The sequence below is a fragment of the Scardinius erythrophthalmus genome (assembly GCF_964197995.2).
Source record: "Scardinius erythrophthalmus genome assembly, chromosome: 15".
NCBI classification, from domain to species: Eukaryota; Metazoa; Chordata; class Actinopteri; order Cypriniformes; family Leuciscidae; genus Scardinius; species Scardinius erythrophthalmus.
In genome coordinates, this window is record NC_138235.1 from 26,652,386 (window position 1) to 26,667,405 (window position 15,020).

At 38.5% G+C, this 15,020-nt stretch overlaps 2 protein-coding genes across 3 annotated transcripts; both read left to right on the forward strand.

Annotated features, from left to right (window-relative positions):
* The first annotated feature begins 2,879 nt into the window (after positions 1–2,879).
* Positions 2,880–8,544, forward strand: ccn5 (cellular communication network factor 5). Of its 2 annotated transcripts, none has more exons than XM_081387537.1 (5): positions 2,880–2,999; positions 3,900–4,164; positions 5,110–5,358; positions 7,838–8,058; positions 8,138–8,544. In XM_081387537.1, the coding sequence occupies exons 1-5, from the start codon at positions 2,931–2,933 to the stop codon at positions 8,420–8,422; spliced, it is 1,089 nt and encodes a 362-aa protein (XP_081243663.1). In that variant the 5' UTR covers positions 2,880–2,930; the 3' UTR covers positions 8,423–8,544. The 2 variants fall into 2 exon arrangements, with proteins under 2 accessions (XP_081243663.1, XP_081243664.1); XM_081387538.1 differs by having other exon boundaries at positions 3,900–4,116.
* Positions 8,545–10,631: 2,087 nt separating this feature from the next.
* On the forward strand, positions 10,632–13,829 carry LOC308703729 (P2Y purinoceptor 1). The gene has a single exon (XM_081387547.1). The coding sequence runs from the start codon at positions 10,762–10,764 to the stop codon at positions 11,752–11,754; it is 993 nt and encodes a 330-aa protein (XP_081243673.1). The 5' UTR covers positions 10,632–10,761; the 3' UTR covers positions 11,755–13,829.
* The last annotated feature ends 1,191 nt before the right edge of the window (positions 13,830–15,020 follow it).

Below are 15,020 nucleotides of genomic sequence, written 5' to 3' on the forward strand. Positions count from 1 at the left end.
CATTTAGTATTCTGGTTTTACTCTGCTGTAAGGGTTAAATGAAATCACTCCTGCCCACAGCTGGTTTAGTATGAATCAGAGCCTGCCTTTCCAGTATTTCGGTTAACTTAAATCAGTTCCCCCGCCACTCAGCTAGTGTAGAAAACAGTTCAATGCATGGATTTCACTTTAAGTGAAAACTTTTCTGTGAGACATTATTGGACTAGTCACAACTGACTGAATTTTAAACATGAAAGAAGGTGTTTTTGTCCCACATCTGCTTGTCTTGCCCAGTTAATCTCCAAACATTTAAACAATATTTTTGTAGATCATCCTTCCAGAACAAATTTAGACATTTCTGACAACTTATTACATATTTCCAGTGGACTTTAGTGAATGTTTATTGTAATAACATTTATATGATAATAATATTTAGATTTGTTTTTCCTCCACTCTTAAACCAATCAAAAACCTTTGCATGCATGATAGAGTTGCACAATATTTTTCTTTCTGAATAACTGTGTTTTGCGTAAAGAATGCCTCGTACCCAAAACGACCACTTACGGTGATATTGTACATTCCAAAATTTTGTGATTTTTGGAAAGGATGTCAAAATAAATATAAGAGTGGCTGGACAGAATTTTTAGACAGAACTAATATCCACTCCACTTTTGCTGTATCTGGCAGGCCACATGTGTTCCAGCTGAATTATCAAGAGCTGTGGTATTAGTAAAAGTGAATTTCCCGTCTAGGTCTATTTTTAAACCGTCGTTCCCAGTGGGTCATCTTGCATTTCAAGATTGTTTTGTCTGAGCACTCGACGTGAAAAATGTAATGTCTTTTTGAGAAGCTAAAAAATCTTTTTCAGTGCCTCCCACAGTTTAAACTGGTGCAAATTCTTTATTTTAAATTTTAAATTTAAATTTAAACCACAATTAGTTCCGGTCCTCAAATTTGATGACCATGCAGTGTTCCAAAAATACTGTTCACTGGGTCTTTTGCCTCTCTTTCCAGACAGATTGTCAGTGTGTTGGGGGATTTTCAATGACTTTTTCTGCAAGTTACATATTTACGCCAGTAGGTGGAAAAAAAGTTAAAGGGTTAGTTCACCCAAAAATGAAAATTCTGTCAGTAATTACTCACCCTCATGTTGTTCCAACCGCGTAAGACCTTCGTTCATCTTCGGAACACAAATTAAGATATTTTTGATGAAATCTGAGCCATGTCTCACTCCTCCATAGGCTGCTATGTGACCGAAACTTGCTGGCCCAGAAAAGTTATTAAAAAGATCGTTAATATAGTCCAAGTAACTCCAGTGGCTCAATCTTAAGTATATCAAGCGACGAGAATACTTTTTGTGCGCAAAAACAAACAAAAATAACGACTTTATTCCACTTTTCATTTCCTTCTCTCTGGGCCTCGTAGTGTTTTTGCGCTGCGCGTCTGTGTTGTACGTCATCACGCATCACACACATGACCGGCGTCGGCCAATAGTGAGCCTACGTGGTGACGTGTAACACAGACGCGCTGCGCAAAAACACTACGCGAACCAACTAGAGGTCCAGAGAGAAGGAAATGAATAGTGGAATAAAGTCGTTATTTTTGTTTGTTTTTGCGCACAAAAAGTATTCTCGTCGCTTGATTTACTTAAGATTGAGCTACTGGAGTCACCTGGACTATATTAACGATCTCTTTAATAACTTTTCTGGGCCAGCAAGTTTCGGTCACATAGCAGCCTATGGAGGAGTGAGACATGGCTCAGATTTCATCAAAAATATCTTAATTTGTGTTCCGAAGATGAACGAAGGTCTTACGCAGTTGGAACAACATGAGGGTGAGTAATTACTGACAGAATTTTCATTTTTGGGTGAACTAACCCTTTAAGAGCTTTATTGCCACATAGCCTACACACTGCAGCTAAATTCAGTTGTCACTTCACTTTTTAGTGCTTAATCCTGTTCTGGAGCCTACACAGTACAGTAATTAATTTGTGTTGCCAGATATTGCAGTGAACAAAAACAAAAACTGAAATAAATCCTACTGAGTTATATTTATAAAAGACCAAAACATTGCGACCTCTCCAATTTGACCAACTCCATAAACTTGATCGCATTATGAGCCAAGCCCAAATAACAAACCCCAAAAAATGCTTATGATAAGAAGACATTGCAATACTAATAAGTCACTGTAATATTCCTTTTGTCAAAAATACCTTAAGTGAGACACAGTGGGTGTAAATTGTTGCATTTTCAGGAGAGAGTCGTGTTCTGAACACACACAGATCGATAATTTAGGGGATTCAGTCCCTTATTTAAATGTGGTTGTCACTCCTGATACTGAAACTTTGCAGTGCGTACATTGTCTATGAGTGAGTCATTGAATCGTTTACTCAACCTATTCATTCATAACCACTGACTCATTCAGGAGCGCAATGACTGTGTGTTGCATGGAGGTTATTCTGTTTGATTGAATTCTGCTTTGAATTATTTCTATTGGTGAGCAATTGTGTCTAAAATGTATGCAGTATAAACCTTTTTATTTAACTGTTGTGCAATACCATGCTCCCAATTTCTTATCAAACGTTCGTTCTATTCAAATACATTTGATGTAATTCAATAAACAAAAGCTGTTAGACTCTAAAAGTAAACAGAAAACTTGGATGTGGTTAAGAGAAAGCCTAATGTGCTGTCTTCTCTTCCAAATGTCCATGCTTCACCTCTGCACGCCAGAGCAGACGAGCAGAGGGAGAAAATAATTCCTGGTTGTGGAAATGGGCAACGGAGATGTGGAATTTGAAACATTTCTGATCCAGGTCCAGCCACTGTTTACCCTGCAGTCCGGCTATGACATCAGAGCGAGGACTTTATAAAAGTGCATGTGCACAGAGCCAGGCAGTGAGCAAACAGTAACACAAGTAGAAAATCTTATTGTGGTGCAGCACATCGAAGAGCATGATGGACAAGCTACAGAGAGACAGAAACATGATGGCATGGGCACTGCTGTTTTACCTGGGTTCACAGGTGAGAATCACACGTTCCCAGTAAACATGTCTGCATGCATGCATGTGTTTTGCCTGTGGAAACATGTTTCTGTCTGTTCAAGCCTGTGTAACAGTTTGATATTTTATCCTGTTATACTTTGGTGAATTGGCATTGTTAGAGTTTTTGTTGGAAGATTTGTCTTTGAGAACTCGTACATTATTAAACAGGCGTTTTCCAATTTAAACTGAATGCAATGTAGCATTAATTCTTAATTAAAGAGTGAATGTTCTGTACAAATGAAAGATTTTCATAGTCTCAAGTTTGTTTTTTGGCTCTAGCACTAGATCATAATTGAAAGCATGTTTTTATGCATTTAGAGCCTGGAAATACTTACCGTAAGTGATTCGCAATAGGGGAGATATTTTTTCCTATTGCTTCTCCCTATGCATATTATGAATGCATGTTTTTTGAAAAACAATCTGTGCTATTGTTAGACTCATTCATGACAAATATAGTCAAATATATATAATGAGAAACTTGAAAGAAATACATTATATTAAAGTAATGTTTGATTATTGAAACTGCATGCACTGACATAGTATTATTGCACAGATTGTACAGAATATCTGGTGAACTATAAGAAATCTTTTAATTACCCAGACTCTGATTCAATTTAATTCAATTCACATGTATTTGTATAGCGCTTTTCACAATACACATCATTTCAAAGCAGCTTTACAGAAAATGCATGAGTCCACATTACAATTTAGAGTGATCTGTTATCAGAGGTAATTTTCAGAAATGTTCATCATAACAAATCACACAGTTAGCTAAAAATGTATTAATTTAAAAATGCAATAATTTAAGACATGCAGAAACAATGACTCTGATGCTTTGTTGCATGCGTTACATAACACTTGTTCCTGTATTCTGCCTTAGGTGTGCTGTCAGCAATGTGGTAGCCCTTGTCAGTGCCAAGGCTCTGTGCCAGTCTGCCCAGTAGGAGTTCCTCTTATTCTCGATGGGTGCCAGTGCTGCCAGATGTGTGCACGGCAGCAGGGTGAAGCCTGTAGTGAGGTGTTTCTATGTGACAGTCAGCGAGGGCTACAATGTGACTACAGTGCCAGCTTCCCTGGTGACCCAGGAGAGTGTGTCAGTGAGTGCAAACTACTTCAACAACCAAATGCTCAAATCTCTCAACACGGTAAAACACTGTCCACCCACAGCTCTTGGTTGAAACTTCTTAAAAAGATACTTCACCGATTAGCATTAAGCTTTGTATCAGTGGAAACCCGGTAGCATTTTCGAATGACCGTGCTTCCCTCCCTCATGTTCTCCTGAGATGAGAGATTTCTGTATTGTGTGTCTGGAAAAAACCCTCTGATGACACAAAAATCGTCATTTTGCGTCATTGGAGGCTTTTTTGGCCAGAGGCTATAGACTACAGCCAGTAGGAGCTAGTTCTGCATGTGTTCAACCCGCCCATAGGGGGATAGGGGGATCTCACGATAAAACAGCGTCCTTTCAGTTTCGTGTCAGCTAGTAGCCTAGTTGTATCATTTCATCCGATACTGCCCTCTGTAACCGGTAGGCGTGGCTTGGGAGTGGCCTCGTAGGGCAGCGAAGCAAGTGCATTCTGGGAGTTGTTGTCTTTCTTCCACATGAGCCAAAAATACATTTTCTGGCCTTTCTCAGTCTAGAAGGCACCAACTTCTAAAATAATTTCACATTTCTACTATATAAATGACCCAATTTAAATACACATTCATCTTTCCAGCGGTGAAATATCCCTTTAAATATCATCATCAACGTCGGTTTGAACTTTTGATCATCATTTGGGACGCCATTTGATTCATCATTTGTAATTTTTGGTTTGAGCATTTGATTCATCCTATGAGATGAGTACATTTGATTTATCATTTGATTATTACATTATATTCTGAATTATGATAGGGTTGTATTGAATTTATAATAAGTAAGGCCTGTATCTAGGAATCAGAGTAGCCTATATAGCTATACAGCCTTTCTGAGAACACCAAAACATTTAGACCTTCGTAATCCCAGTATCATTGTGAAAGAGGGCCGACCTATCCAGTTTTAGGCGTTGCATCTAGTGTCATCCGTGTAATCTTTTGGACCTTTGTTTTAGGTCAGAAGGAGCTGGGCTGTGAGCATAATGGTGTGTCTTACCAGGAAGGCCAGGTATTTCAGCCATCTTGTGCTCTTCAGTGTCGTTGTTTGGGCGGAGGGGTGACCTGTGTGCCCCGGTGCAGTGAGGATGTTCTCCTGCCCAACCCAGACTGCCCTCATCCTCAAAGGGTTCAGCAACCAGGAAAATGCTGTAAAGAGTGGGTGTGTGAAAATATGGACAACACAGTGCTTCAGGACGCTCACATAGGTACTTTATTCACTTTTTTGTGTGTCCAGCAAACAAATCAAAGGCTGTTGTTGTTCATGTAATTATATTTCATAAGCTGGAATGAAAACTGTTTCCTGTTTTGGGGGATTTTGCATAAATCTTCTTACATGTTTCTTATTCAAAACCCTATCTAAGAACACTCTCAATTACATTCCAGACTGAGGTTTTCATTGTGGGATTTTGACCATTTAATTGAAAATGTCTTGCCAAGATGGAACCCAAAAGCACAAATACTGGCTTCTTCCTGAAGCCAACTTTCCATGATTCATAACAGGACTCATGTCTCTGTAACGCAACAATTAAACTCCAGAAAGCCAGACAGAGTGTATAACACTGGTCAGGAGGGTGTTCAAAAGCAATGTCACCCAAGTTACATCGACTGGAATGGTACATTTTGTTCTGAGTGTTTGGAGAAAGACGTTTACAGATCCATGTGTATAAAACACTGCCAATAAATGGTTGATTATCATCTCTTAGGGATGGAGGTATTCCTTCTTTGAGATTCTCAGATTATAACAATGATTGACAGATGTGAAACGGTTGATTACCATACTGCTCTAAGGTTTAATGAGATAAGAATGAATATTTTAATTCAACATTATATCAAAATGAATACTTTCTAAATGCACATTCCATGTCTTATTGTGAACTATTCATTTGTGCATGTTATTTAAAAAAAGTTTGTCTTCATAATGCTTCAGTAAAATTCCTCTGAAATGACTTTTTTCCACTGACGTCACTTAGGCTCCATGGGTTATTGGATAATGTTCACAAATTGCTAAATAGCTATTTTGGCTTTTTTGTAGCAAACTTGTATTTAGTCTGGTTTGATGCATGATCAAAAACGTAGCATGTGATTGCAGTATGAGCTAATCAGCTAGTAGACTCATTATATTCTTATTACTATGCCTATGTTTATGTTAACAAAAGCAGAACTTGAAATTAATTGAGCTGGATGATAACACTATTGTCTTCTGCAAAGCTGCTATACAGCTAAATTGAATTCATTTAATAATTTAAATATTATTAATATTTAAATAATTTATTAAATTTGCAACATCAACACTGTTATTGAACTAAATTTAATCAACATTGAACTAACTTGAGCTGAATAACAACACTATTGCCTTCTGTAGAGCTGCATATACTGTAGCTGAATTGAATTTGTTTCATAATTGACGAACTTTACAGTTATTGAACTAAATCAACACTAAACTGATTTAAGATTAAAGGGTTAGTTCACCCAAAAATGCAGTAGCCTACTCTCTTGTACCAAACCCGTAAGACCTTCATTCATCTTCGGAACACAAATCAAGATATTTTTTATTAAATCCGAGAGCTTTCTGTGCAACATGTTCCCATTCAACATCATAACCACTTTCAAGGTCCAGAAAGATAGTGAAGACATAGTTGAAATATAGTTCAACCTTAATGTTATGAGGCAATGGGAATACTTTTTGTGCGCAAAAAAACTAAAATAACAACTTTATTCAACAATTTCTTCTCTTCCGTGTCAGTCTTTGATGCTGTTCACGTTGTAAACACAGTGCAGCGCTTCCAGGCTCTGTGTCAGAACGCCGGCTCAGTATTTGCCGGCTCCTGTGTGAAGAGCGTGGGAGACTCACACGAAGAGAAGAAATTGTTGAATAGTCGTTATTTTTATTTAATTTTTTGCGCACAAAAAGTATTCTCATCGCTTCATAACATTAAGGTTAAACCACTGTAGTCACATGGACTATTTTAACGATATCTTTGCTACCTTTCTGGGCCTTGAAAGCCTTGGTAATAACGTTGCAGTCTATGGGTGGGTGGGGGGTGGGGGGTGTGGGGGTCAGAAAGCTCTCGGATTTAATCAAAAATATCTTCATTTGTGTTCCCGAAGATGAACGAAGGTCTTACAGGTTTGAACGATATGACAGTGAGTAATTAAAGACAGAAATTTCCTTTTTGGGTGAGATAACCCTTTAATAATGACAGTACTATCTGTCTAACAGCAGAATTTGACGTTTCCATTATTTGATTGTTAATTACTGTGAAGCTGTAATTTAAAAGGCGTTATGTATTTTCATGATTAAGAATATCTACACCCCATGTGATTTTTAAAAATTTTCTAACCAGGCCTCATAATATTTATGGGTAAAAGAGTACCCATAAAACATAGTATTCTACAATGGCATAGGGCCTTGCACATCAACGTTGTACGTTACACACACTTCTTACGATAGCAATAGATTCCTGATGGATACAAATATGTAACCTTTTTCATGATTAGCCAGGTTTCTTTAATTATATAAAAAATATGGCATGTTTGTAAAAATGATTCTGTCCTAAGTATGTAGTCAGTAGTTCATTGTGTCTGAAATAATCAACATGTGGCAATTACTGTACAAGGTTGCCCATTTCATATTAAAAGAAGTGTAAGAGCTGAAGTTTAATTGAATTGTTTTTTGGATGGCAGCTTCCAGAAGTGACCAGACATTGCCTGCAGACCCTGGATACCAAACCAGACCCGCCTCAAACTGCATAGACCAGAGCTCAGAGTGGAGTGCTTGTTCGCACACCTGCGGGTCTGGAATATCCACACGGGTGTCCAATCAAAACCCAGCCTGTCGCCTGGAGATGCAGATGCGCTTGTGTATAATCCAACCCTGTCAGCCTGTTCTCCACAGAACCCCACAGGTGAGTGTCCATTAGGATCTGCCATTGGATTCTGACCATTCAAAACAATCTCTAATCAACCCCCACATCTGTGCTTCAGAGGTCGAGGAGGAAATGTCAACCCAGTTACAGGTCAGCAACCCCAGTTCAGCTTTTCCACCAGGGCTGCTATAGTACACGGTTCTATAGGCCCCGTTATTGTGGCTCATGTACAGACAGCCGTTGTTGCACTCCTTACCATACTGGCACGGCACTGGTCACTTTCCGCTGCCCTCGGGGAAGACTGCTCAATCATGCTGTCATGATCATCAACTCCTGCATCTGCCATTACAACTGCCCCTATTCATCTGGAGGGGCATATAGAGGGACACCCTTCCTGGGCTAGACACTCACTCTACTCTGTTGTAGGCTGACTTTGGATCTAGTAGCTTCATTTTGGATGCTCTGGGTTTACATGTCTTATTGAGTGTTAGTTAAAAAAATGTTACATTGACCAAACTTAAGGTTTGAGGTTTCAGATTAATGACTGAAAAAACCCTCTTTTTTTTTCAGGACAATGTCTTTAGACTGGATAGGTTTCCACAGCTAGCAATAATATGTTCTAAGAACGTTTTGCTAATGTTCCCGATAAGTTTCTGAATAAAAAAATTCAGAAATAAAAGTTTTTATGCCACCTTTTTAAGAACATTATTAAAGACCAGATAACACTGACCAAACATTCTATTAACATTACTGGAAGAATTTTTGATCTTAACTCTGAGAGAACTTACCAGAACGTTAGCCAAAGTTCTGAGAATGTCCTCTGTCAGCTGGCTCTGTAATTTAAGCTTCTGTAAAAGTTTAAAATCTGCCAGAAATTTCATTTTTATGTTTTTTTTTTTATTTTATCTACTGGGTTTACACAATGGCATCTGTTTTTACTTTGAGTGGGAGGATACATTAGTTAAATTAGTACACTTGAAAATATTGAACTATTATATAAGAGTAAATCCATCAATATCTTTGTCAGTTTATATATTATTGGACAACAACTGTGGCTTTCAATGAATTCCAAAGCTATTAGCTCACAAAAGATGAAAATCATATAAAAGATAAAACATTTTCTCCCCTTCACCAAAAAGAATCAAAGCAAAGAAACTCATTATAGTGTGTGGTAGATTTTTCCCCTGACTTAAGTTTACCTGGGTCGTCTCCTAATCGACCCCCCTAAACGTCTTCTGATCGACGTTCAATGATATGTGTCCTCTAGTGCATTTCCTAATCGACGTCGGCTGAGTCGGTCGACGTCTTGACCCCTACAAACACTAACACTTGGGAAATAAGATCTCTAGTGTTCCACTAACCTGCTGCGCAGCATTAACCAGACAGACAATGCCTGGCTTAGAATATGTTTTAATCACGGCCGGAGGACCTCAGACCAATTTCAGAGAGAATCCCACCAGCAAAAAGAATACAACAGTTTTTATAGAATATGAGCATGGCAAAGGTGACATGATTCATTACATAATTTTTCGACAATATGATTGGTTCTTCATATATGTAATTCAGCAAACCCTTCTGTTACTACATAATAGTCTGGTACCTTGATTATTCCAAATCATGAGTTCATAATTTTAGACATCTGTCTAGTTTCATTTCCCCTTTTGTTATATTCGGACATGATTCAGACACACGTTGACTGACGTGGAAACCCTGGTTTCAAAAGCGTATAATTGTTAATCCTGCCAGAAAAATAAATGTTAGTTATGATTCATTTAAAAAATCCATCACAAGTGTTAGACAGATTTCAAATGTACTAGAAATAACATTACACATGAATGCAGAAGTTCTTCAGGTATTGGGTAAATGCTATGCGAAATTTACATTTAAGTGTGGCATGTTCATCTGTATTTACTGTAGGCTTTTATTTGAAGACTGACACTAACTGTAGTGTTTACAAATTTCATGCAAAAAGATGTACTGTATATAAATATGTAAATACTTTTTATGTCTATATGTTACTGTCATTAATACTAGAATTTTTATTATTTGTGTTCATTTATTTCAAGTTTTATTGCACTGTCATTTGCCACCTCACAACATTGCAGTCAAAATTTAATACACGGTTTGTCAGATTTCTCATAAATTCTCAATAAAAAGTTTTGTACTTGTCACCTTTTCTTTGGATCTAGCTTCATATTGAATGCCCAGCATGAGTCTCTTGCTTTACAATGATTCTGAAGTGCAAGACTGCCCTCTTTTGTTTTTCTGATGAAGGGCAAGCAAGAATTTTATGCTTCAGTGATAAGAATATTTGCCCCCGGTTGAGAATCACTAATTTGCTGTAGAATAATGTGTACCATTATGAAATAGCTTATGTACATGAATGGGCAAATATAATAGAAATAAAGAATATATGACTGTAATGATAATGAGTGCAGCAAAAACATATGCTTTTGAAAATCAAGAACAAAAAGCGTTTCTCACTTCTTCATTTTTTACATTAGGTTCCTGGGTGTGTTACATAAAAATGCCTAAACATGTCCTTTCTGTATCGCTATTTCTATCATAAAGATTTTTACAATCTAAAGAGATAAGTTCAAGTTCAAAGTTCATAGCCTACAGTAGGCTAGTTCAACGTTTTGTTTGACACACGCTTTGGTTTGGGCTCGAGGAGTCAGCATGCTCTCACTTCCTGTGACATATCTTCGAGCCTCCATCAAGAAAGTCTGATAATCGTCTCCAATGATGGAGTCCAACTCAACCTGTCAATTTGTCAATTTTGATTTCACGCACAAATTTTTGCCCTCAGTCTACGTGACTGTTTTCACTCTTGGAGTGATTGGCAACTGCTTTGGGTTGAAATCTGTGTATGATAACTGGAAGAAAATGGGCAATGTAAACATATTTGTGCTCAACCTTTGCCTGGCAGACATTTTATATCTTTTGACTTTGCCGTATTTGGTGGTTTACTACGCATCCAACAGCGAATGGATATTTGGACACGTTTTCTGCAAGATTTTAAGATTGTGTTTCTGCATCAATCTATACGGCAGCATTGGTTTCCTCACGTGCATCAGCGTATACAGGTACCTCGGCATCGTCCACACTTTGAGAGTTAAAGGCAGAATTGCAGCCAAACACTCTGTGGTGATTGTTTCGCTGGTCTGGTTTTTTGTTTTTATTCAGTGTCTGCCTGATATGTTTTTTGACAAAACCTCCAGCAACAAAACGACTTGTTTTGACACAACTTCGGACCAGCACATTAGGGAATACCTGAAGTACAGCATCGGAAGGACGGTTGTTGGATTCGGGATCCCGTTGTTAATCATGTTATGCTGCTACGGACATGTGGCGTTTATTCTGATGACCAAGAAAGACATCGATGTCATCTTGAAGCTGAGGTGTCTCAGGCTGGTTGTCGTTCTCACGCTGCTCTTCTCTATTTGTTTCATTCCTTATCATATTTTTAGAAATTTCAACTTGGCAACTCGAATCTCCAAGCTGGACGGCACGTGTCAGAAATGGTATTCTGATGTTTACATCGCAAACCAGGTTGGTAATGCATTGGCATGCATGAATAGTGCGATCAACCCACTGGTTTACCTCTTTAACAGTGATGAACTGCTAATGAAGTGTTTTATGAGGTGCAGACGAGCACGTCAGTCTCTTGCCGTCTCTCTTGTGGAGGAATCTCACTTTCAGACGCATAACATTGACAGCATGGCCATGAAATAGAGATGAATGGAGATTCTTTGTGTGATAACTTTTTTTTCTTGCCTCAAGAACACCACTGTTGAATAAAATGATTCTTATCTCTTTCATTTTGATGTTACACGCGGTTATGCCCTCCATTTCAGTAGGCTATAGCCTACATCTTGTGACAGGATATATGCACTTACCGCTTCACTGGATTATGTCAAACAGAACTGAGTTTGTTCTTATTGTGTTCCAGTTCAAAGCAAGGTCATTTTGATTATCATCATGACATAATCATAGCTAAATGTGCCGTTCTTTCTTTCTCTTAAAGGGGACATATCATGCTAAATGCACTTTTTTAGCCCTTAAATGCAATTTGTTGTATATTTGGAGTGTTTAGAAGTACAGAAAAGATGAAATTATTCTCTTCAGGTGCTACGTTGATATCTTTATGTTCTGTTTTGGCCTTATTTTTCAACCTGTTCCGATTTTTCTGTTATCTATGACGTTTCGTGAACTATCACGTCACAGTATTTGCAGCGGAACTGCCAAATAAGGACATTGACTTCCAGCCCAACACTTCGAGCGATCCGCCATTATTATTTCTCGCTGCAATTTTGTAGTCCAAGCTAAAGGATGCAGAAGTTACGAGAGGGTAAGTTAAAATGATCGGTTGTTGGATGTAGTAACCCACACGCTTCATTACACCGTCTAATGTAGATGAACTGCCGCGCTTGTGGCGCATGTTTAACTGAAAGAACGAGCAGAGAGAGAGAGAGAGAGACCCGGTCTCGCGCGCGCTCGCACTCTCTCTCGGAGCCCGGCGAAAGTGTAAACAAGACGCTGTCTTGCTCTCTCTCCCTCGCACATATTAATCAAAATAAATCGACACGGTGGTAAAAGGTCGGAAGACCAAAGTTTCATGTATAAATACAGTAACACACCATTGCGATACATCCATATGAAGATGTTGTTCTGCAGGTTCGTCGTCTTCATTTTCATTTCGCTCCGGCTCCAACTCTGGCTCGAACATGTAAGGCTGGATGGACAAGTCTTCCGTTGTTGACATTTTGTTAATAACGTGTGAATAAAAAGTTTCTGTGCCGCAAGATAATCCCATCTCTGCTATCAGACTACAAAAATGGCCGAACGGGGTGGAGTTGAACCTCTGCATCCTGGAGAGGGGGCGGGATATGAAGTGTCTCAATTTTATTTAAAGAGACCGCACCAAAACGAGTTGATCTCAGAAGCACCTCAGAAAAGGGGTAAAAAAGGGGCCCGTGGAGCTATAATAATGAGGAATTCAGACCCAAGCATTGCAGTTCCGTTTTATATAGACCACAAATGTATGATTTATATGTAAAAAGGAACAATTTAAAAGCATGATATGTCTCCTTTAACTGTAAATTCATGCACTGAATGATTGAAAACACATTGTTGCTTTAAATGTTTGCGGATTTTTATGTGAAGTAAATTCTGAAGAACTTAATAACTGATATTTTTGAGTTATATACATTTATCAGTATTACAGTATTGCTCTAGTTTTCATGCAACTGAAAACTACTGTTGTTATGTAAACAAAACAAAAACAATGTTTTTTTATTACAGGATATATTACAACTGAACCGTGTAATGAAGCTGCATTAAGATATGACACACCAAGCAATCTTATATGACTTAGTACAAAATGTGGTAAATTAAAAGCAGAAAAGATCAGATTTTTGTTCAAGATGATTTGAGATGAAAATAAATAGACCTGCATCCAAACACATGTACACAACTTTGTAAGGTAAAGACCCATTAAATACAATAAATATGGGTTCGCTTGGAACAAGGATAAATGTGGATATATTTTGATATTTAAGATAATGTATTAACATTTTTGGAGCATTTTAGTTTACTTTTGTAAGATAAATATTACTGTGTTGGGTCAAAACAAAAGGTAATAGTTTTTCTTTGTCCCATTATTGTCTTTGTCACAGATTGTAAATATGAATTATTATTTTTATATCTTTGTATATGTTCTTTTTTTAGCATTGAGTTTTAAAAAAAAAAAAACACCATGCGCACCACAAATACTGTTAAGATCAAGGTAATTGTTAAATCAATAAATATTTACGAAAAACTTTTTGTCATTTTTGTCTATAGCTTCTGGAGATACATTATGTTTTAACAGTTCACATTGAAGTCCATGACTGTCAAGTGCATACATTGATCTTGCTTTATAGGGATGCATTGATATTGAAATGTTAGCAGATACCAACAAGACGTGCTAGGGTGATAGAAAACTTGAAAACTTGACTTGAAAACTTGAAAGGGCCAAATTGTTATGGCAAGGCACCTGTGTCAAAGTATCTCTGAAACGGCAAGACTTGTGGGTTGTGGGTCAGCAGTGGTGTGAATTTACCAGCAGTGGTCCGAAGAGGAACAAACCACAAACCGGCGACAGGGTGTTGGGCTATCTAGTCTGGTCTAGTCTTTCTATGACACAAGTCGCACAAAATTTTAATGATGGTTATGGGAGGAATGTGTCACAACATAGTGCACAGGGACGTGCACAGGGGGGTTGCTCAGGTTGCCCGGGCAACTGCCCATATGCCCTTCTCTACTCACGTTGCCCTTCCGAGGGGAAAATAAATAAATAAATAAATCGTACAATGGATGCAGAATTTCACGTAGGCCTAGATTAAAAAAAAAATCGCAAAGCCTCATTCACTTCCATTCGAGCACCGAAAGTGAAAGTCAGTAGGGGAAGGGCAAACTCTGTTTACGTGGCTGCAGCGCTGCACACGACCGGTGTAGCAGTCGATTCAGTTCCCCTACCGGAATTCCTGTTCCCTTTACACAATCATACTACAGTACAAATCATGCGTAGTTGCCCAGTTACCATACATACCATCAGAACTGAATACGAGCAAGAAGCACAACTGAATGTACGGGAAGCCAAAAGGTTAAAAAAGGATTGTATTGTATGGGGGTGGGGGGTGGGGGGGGTCAGAGCAACTGCCCCTCAAAATTCCAGTGCACGTCCCTGATAGTGCATCACACTCTGCTGCGTATGGGGCTGCTTAACCACAGTCCGATCAGAGTGCCTATGATGACCCGTCAACCGGCAAAAGCACCTACAATGGACACATGAGCATTGTAACTGGACCTTGGAGCAGTGGAAGAAAGTCTCCTGGTCCGATCAGTCCCCTTTTCTTTTACATCACATGGATGGCCATGTACATGTGCGCCGTTTACCTGGGGAAGTGATGACACCTGGATGCACTGTGGGATGATGACAAGCCGATGGATGGGGTGTA

Coding starts and splice junctions, on each gene's coding strand:
- ccn5 (XM_081387537.1), top strand. CDS start 2,931: ATGATGGACAAGCTACAGAGAGACAGAAACATGATGGCATGGGCACTG. Junction 3,000..3,899: donor TGTTTTACCTGGGTTCACAG/GTGAGAATCACA, acceptor ATTCTGCCTTAG/GTGTGCTGTCAGCAATGTGG. Junction 8,059..8,137: donor TTCTCCACAGAACCCCACAG/GTGAGTGTCCAT, acceptor TCTGTGCTTCAG/AGGTCGAGGAGGAAATGTCA.
- LOC308703729 (XM_081387547.1), top strand. CDS start 10,762: ATGATGGAGTCCAACTCAACCTGTCAATTTGTCAATTTTGATTTCACG.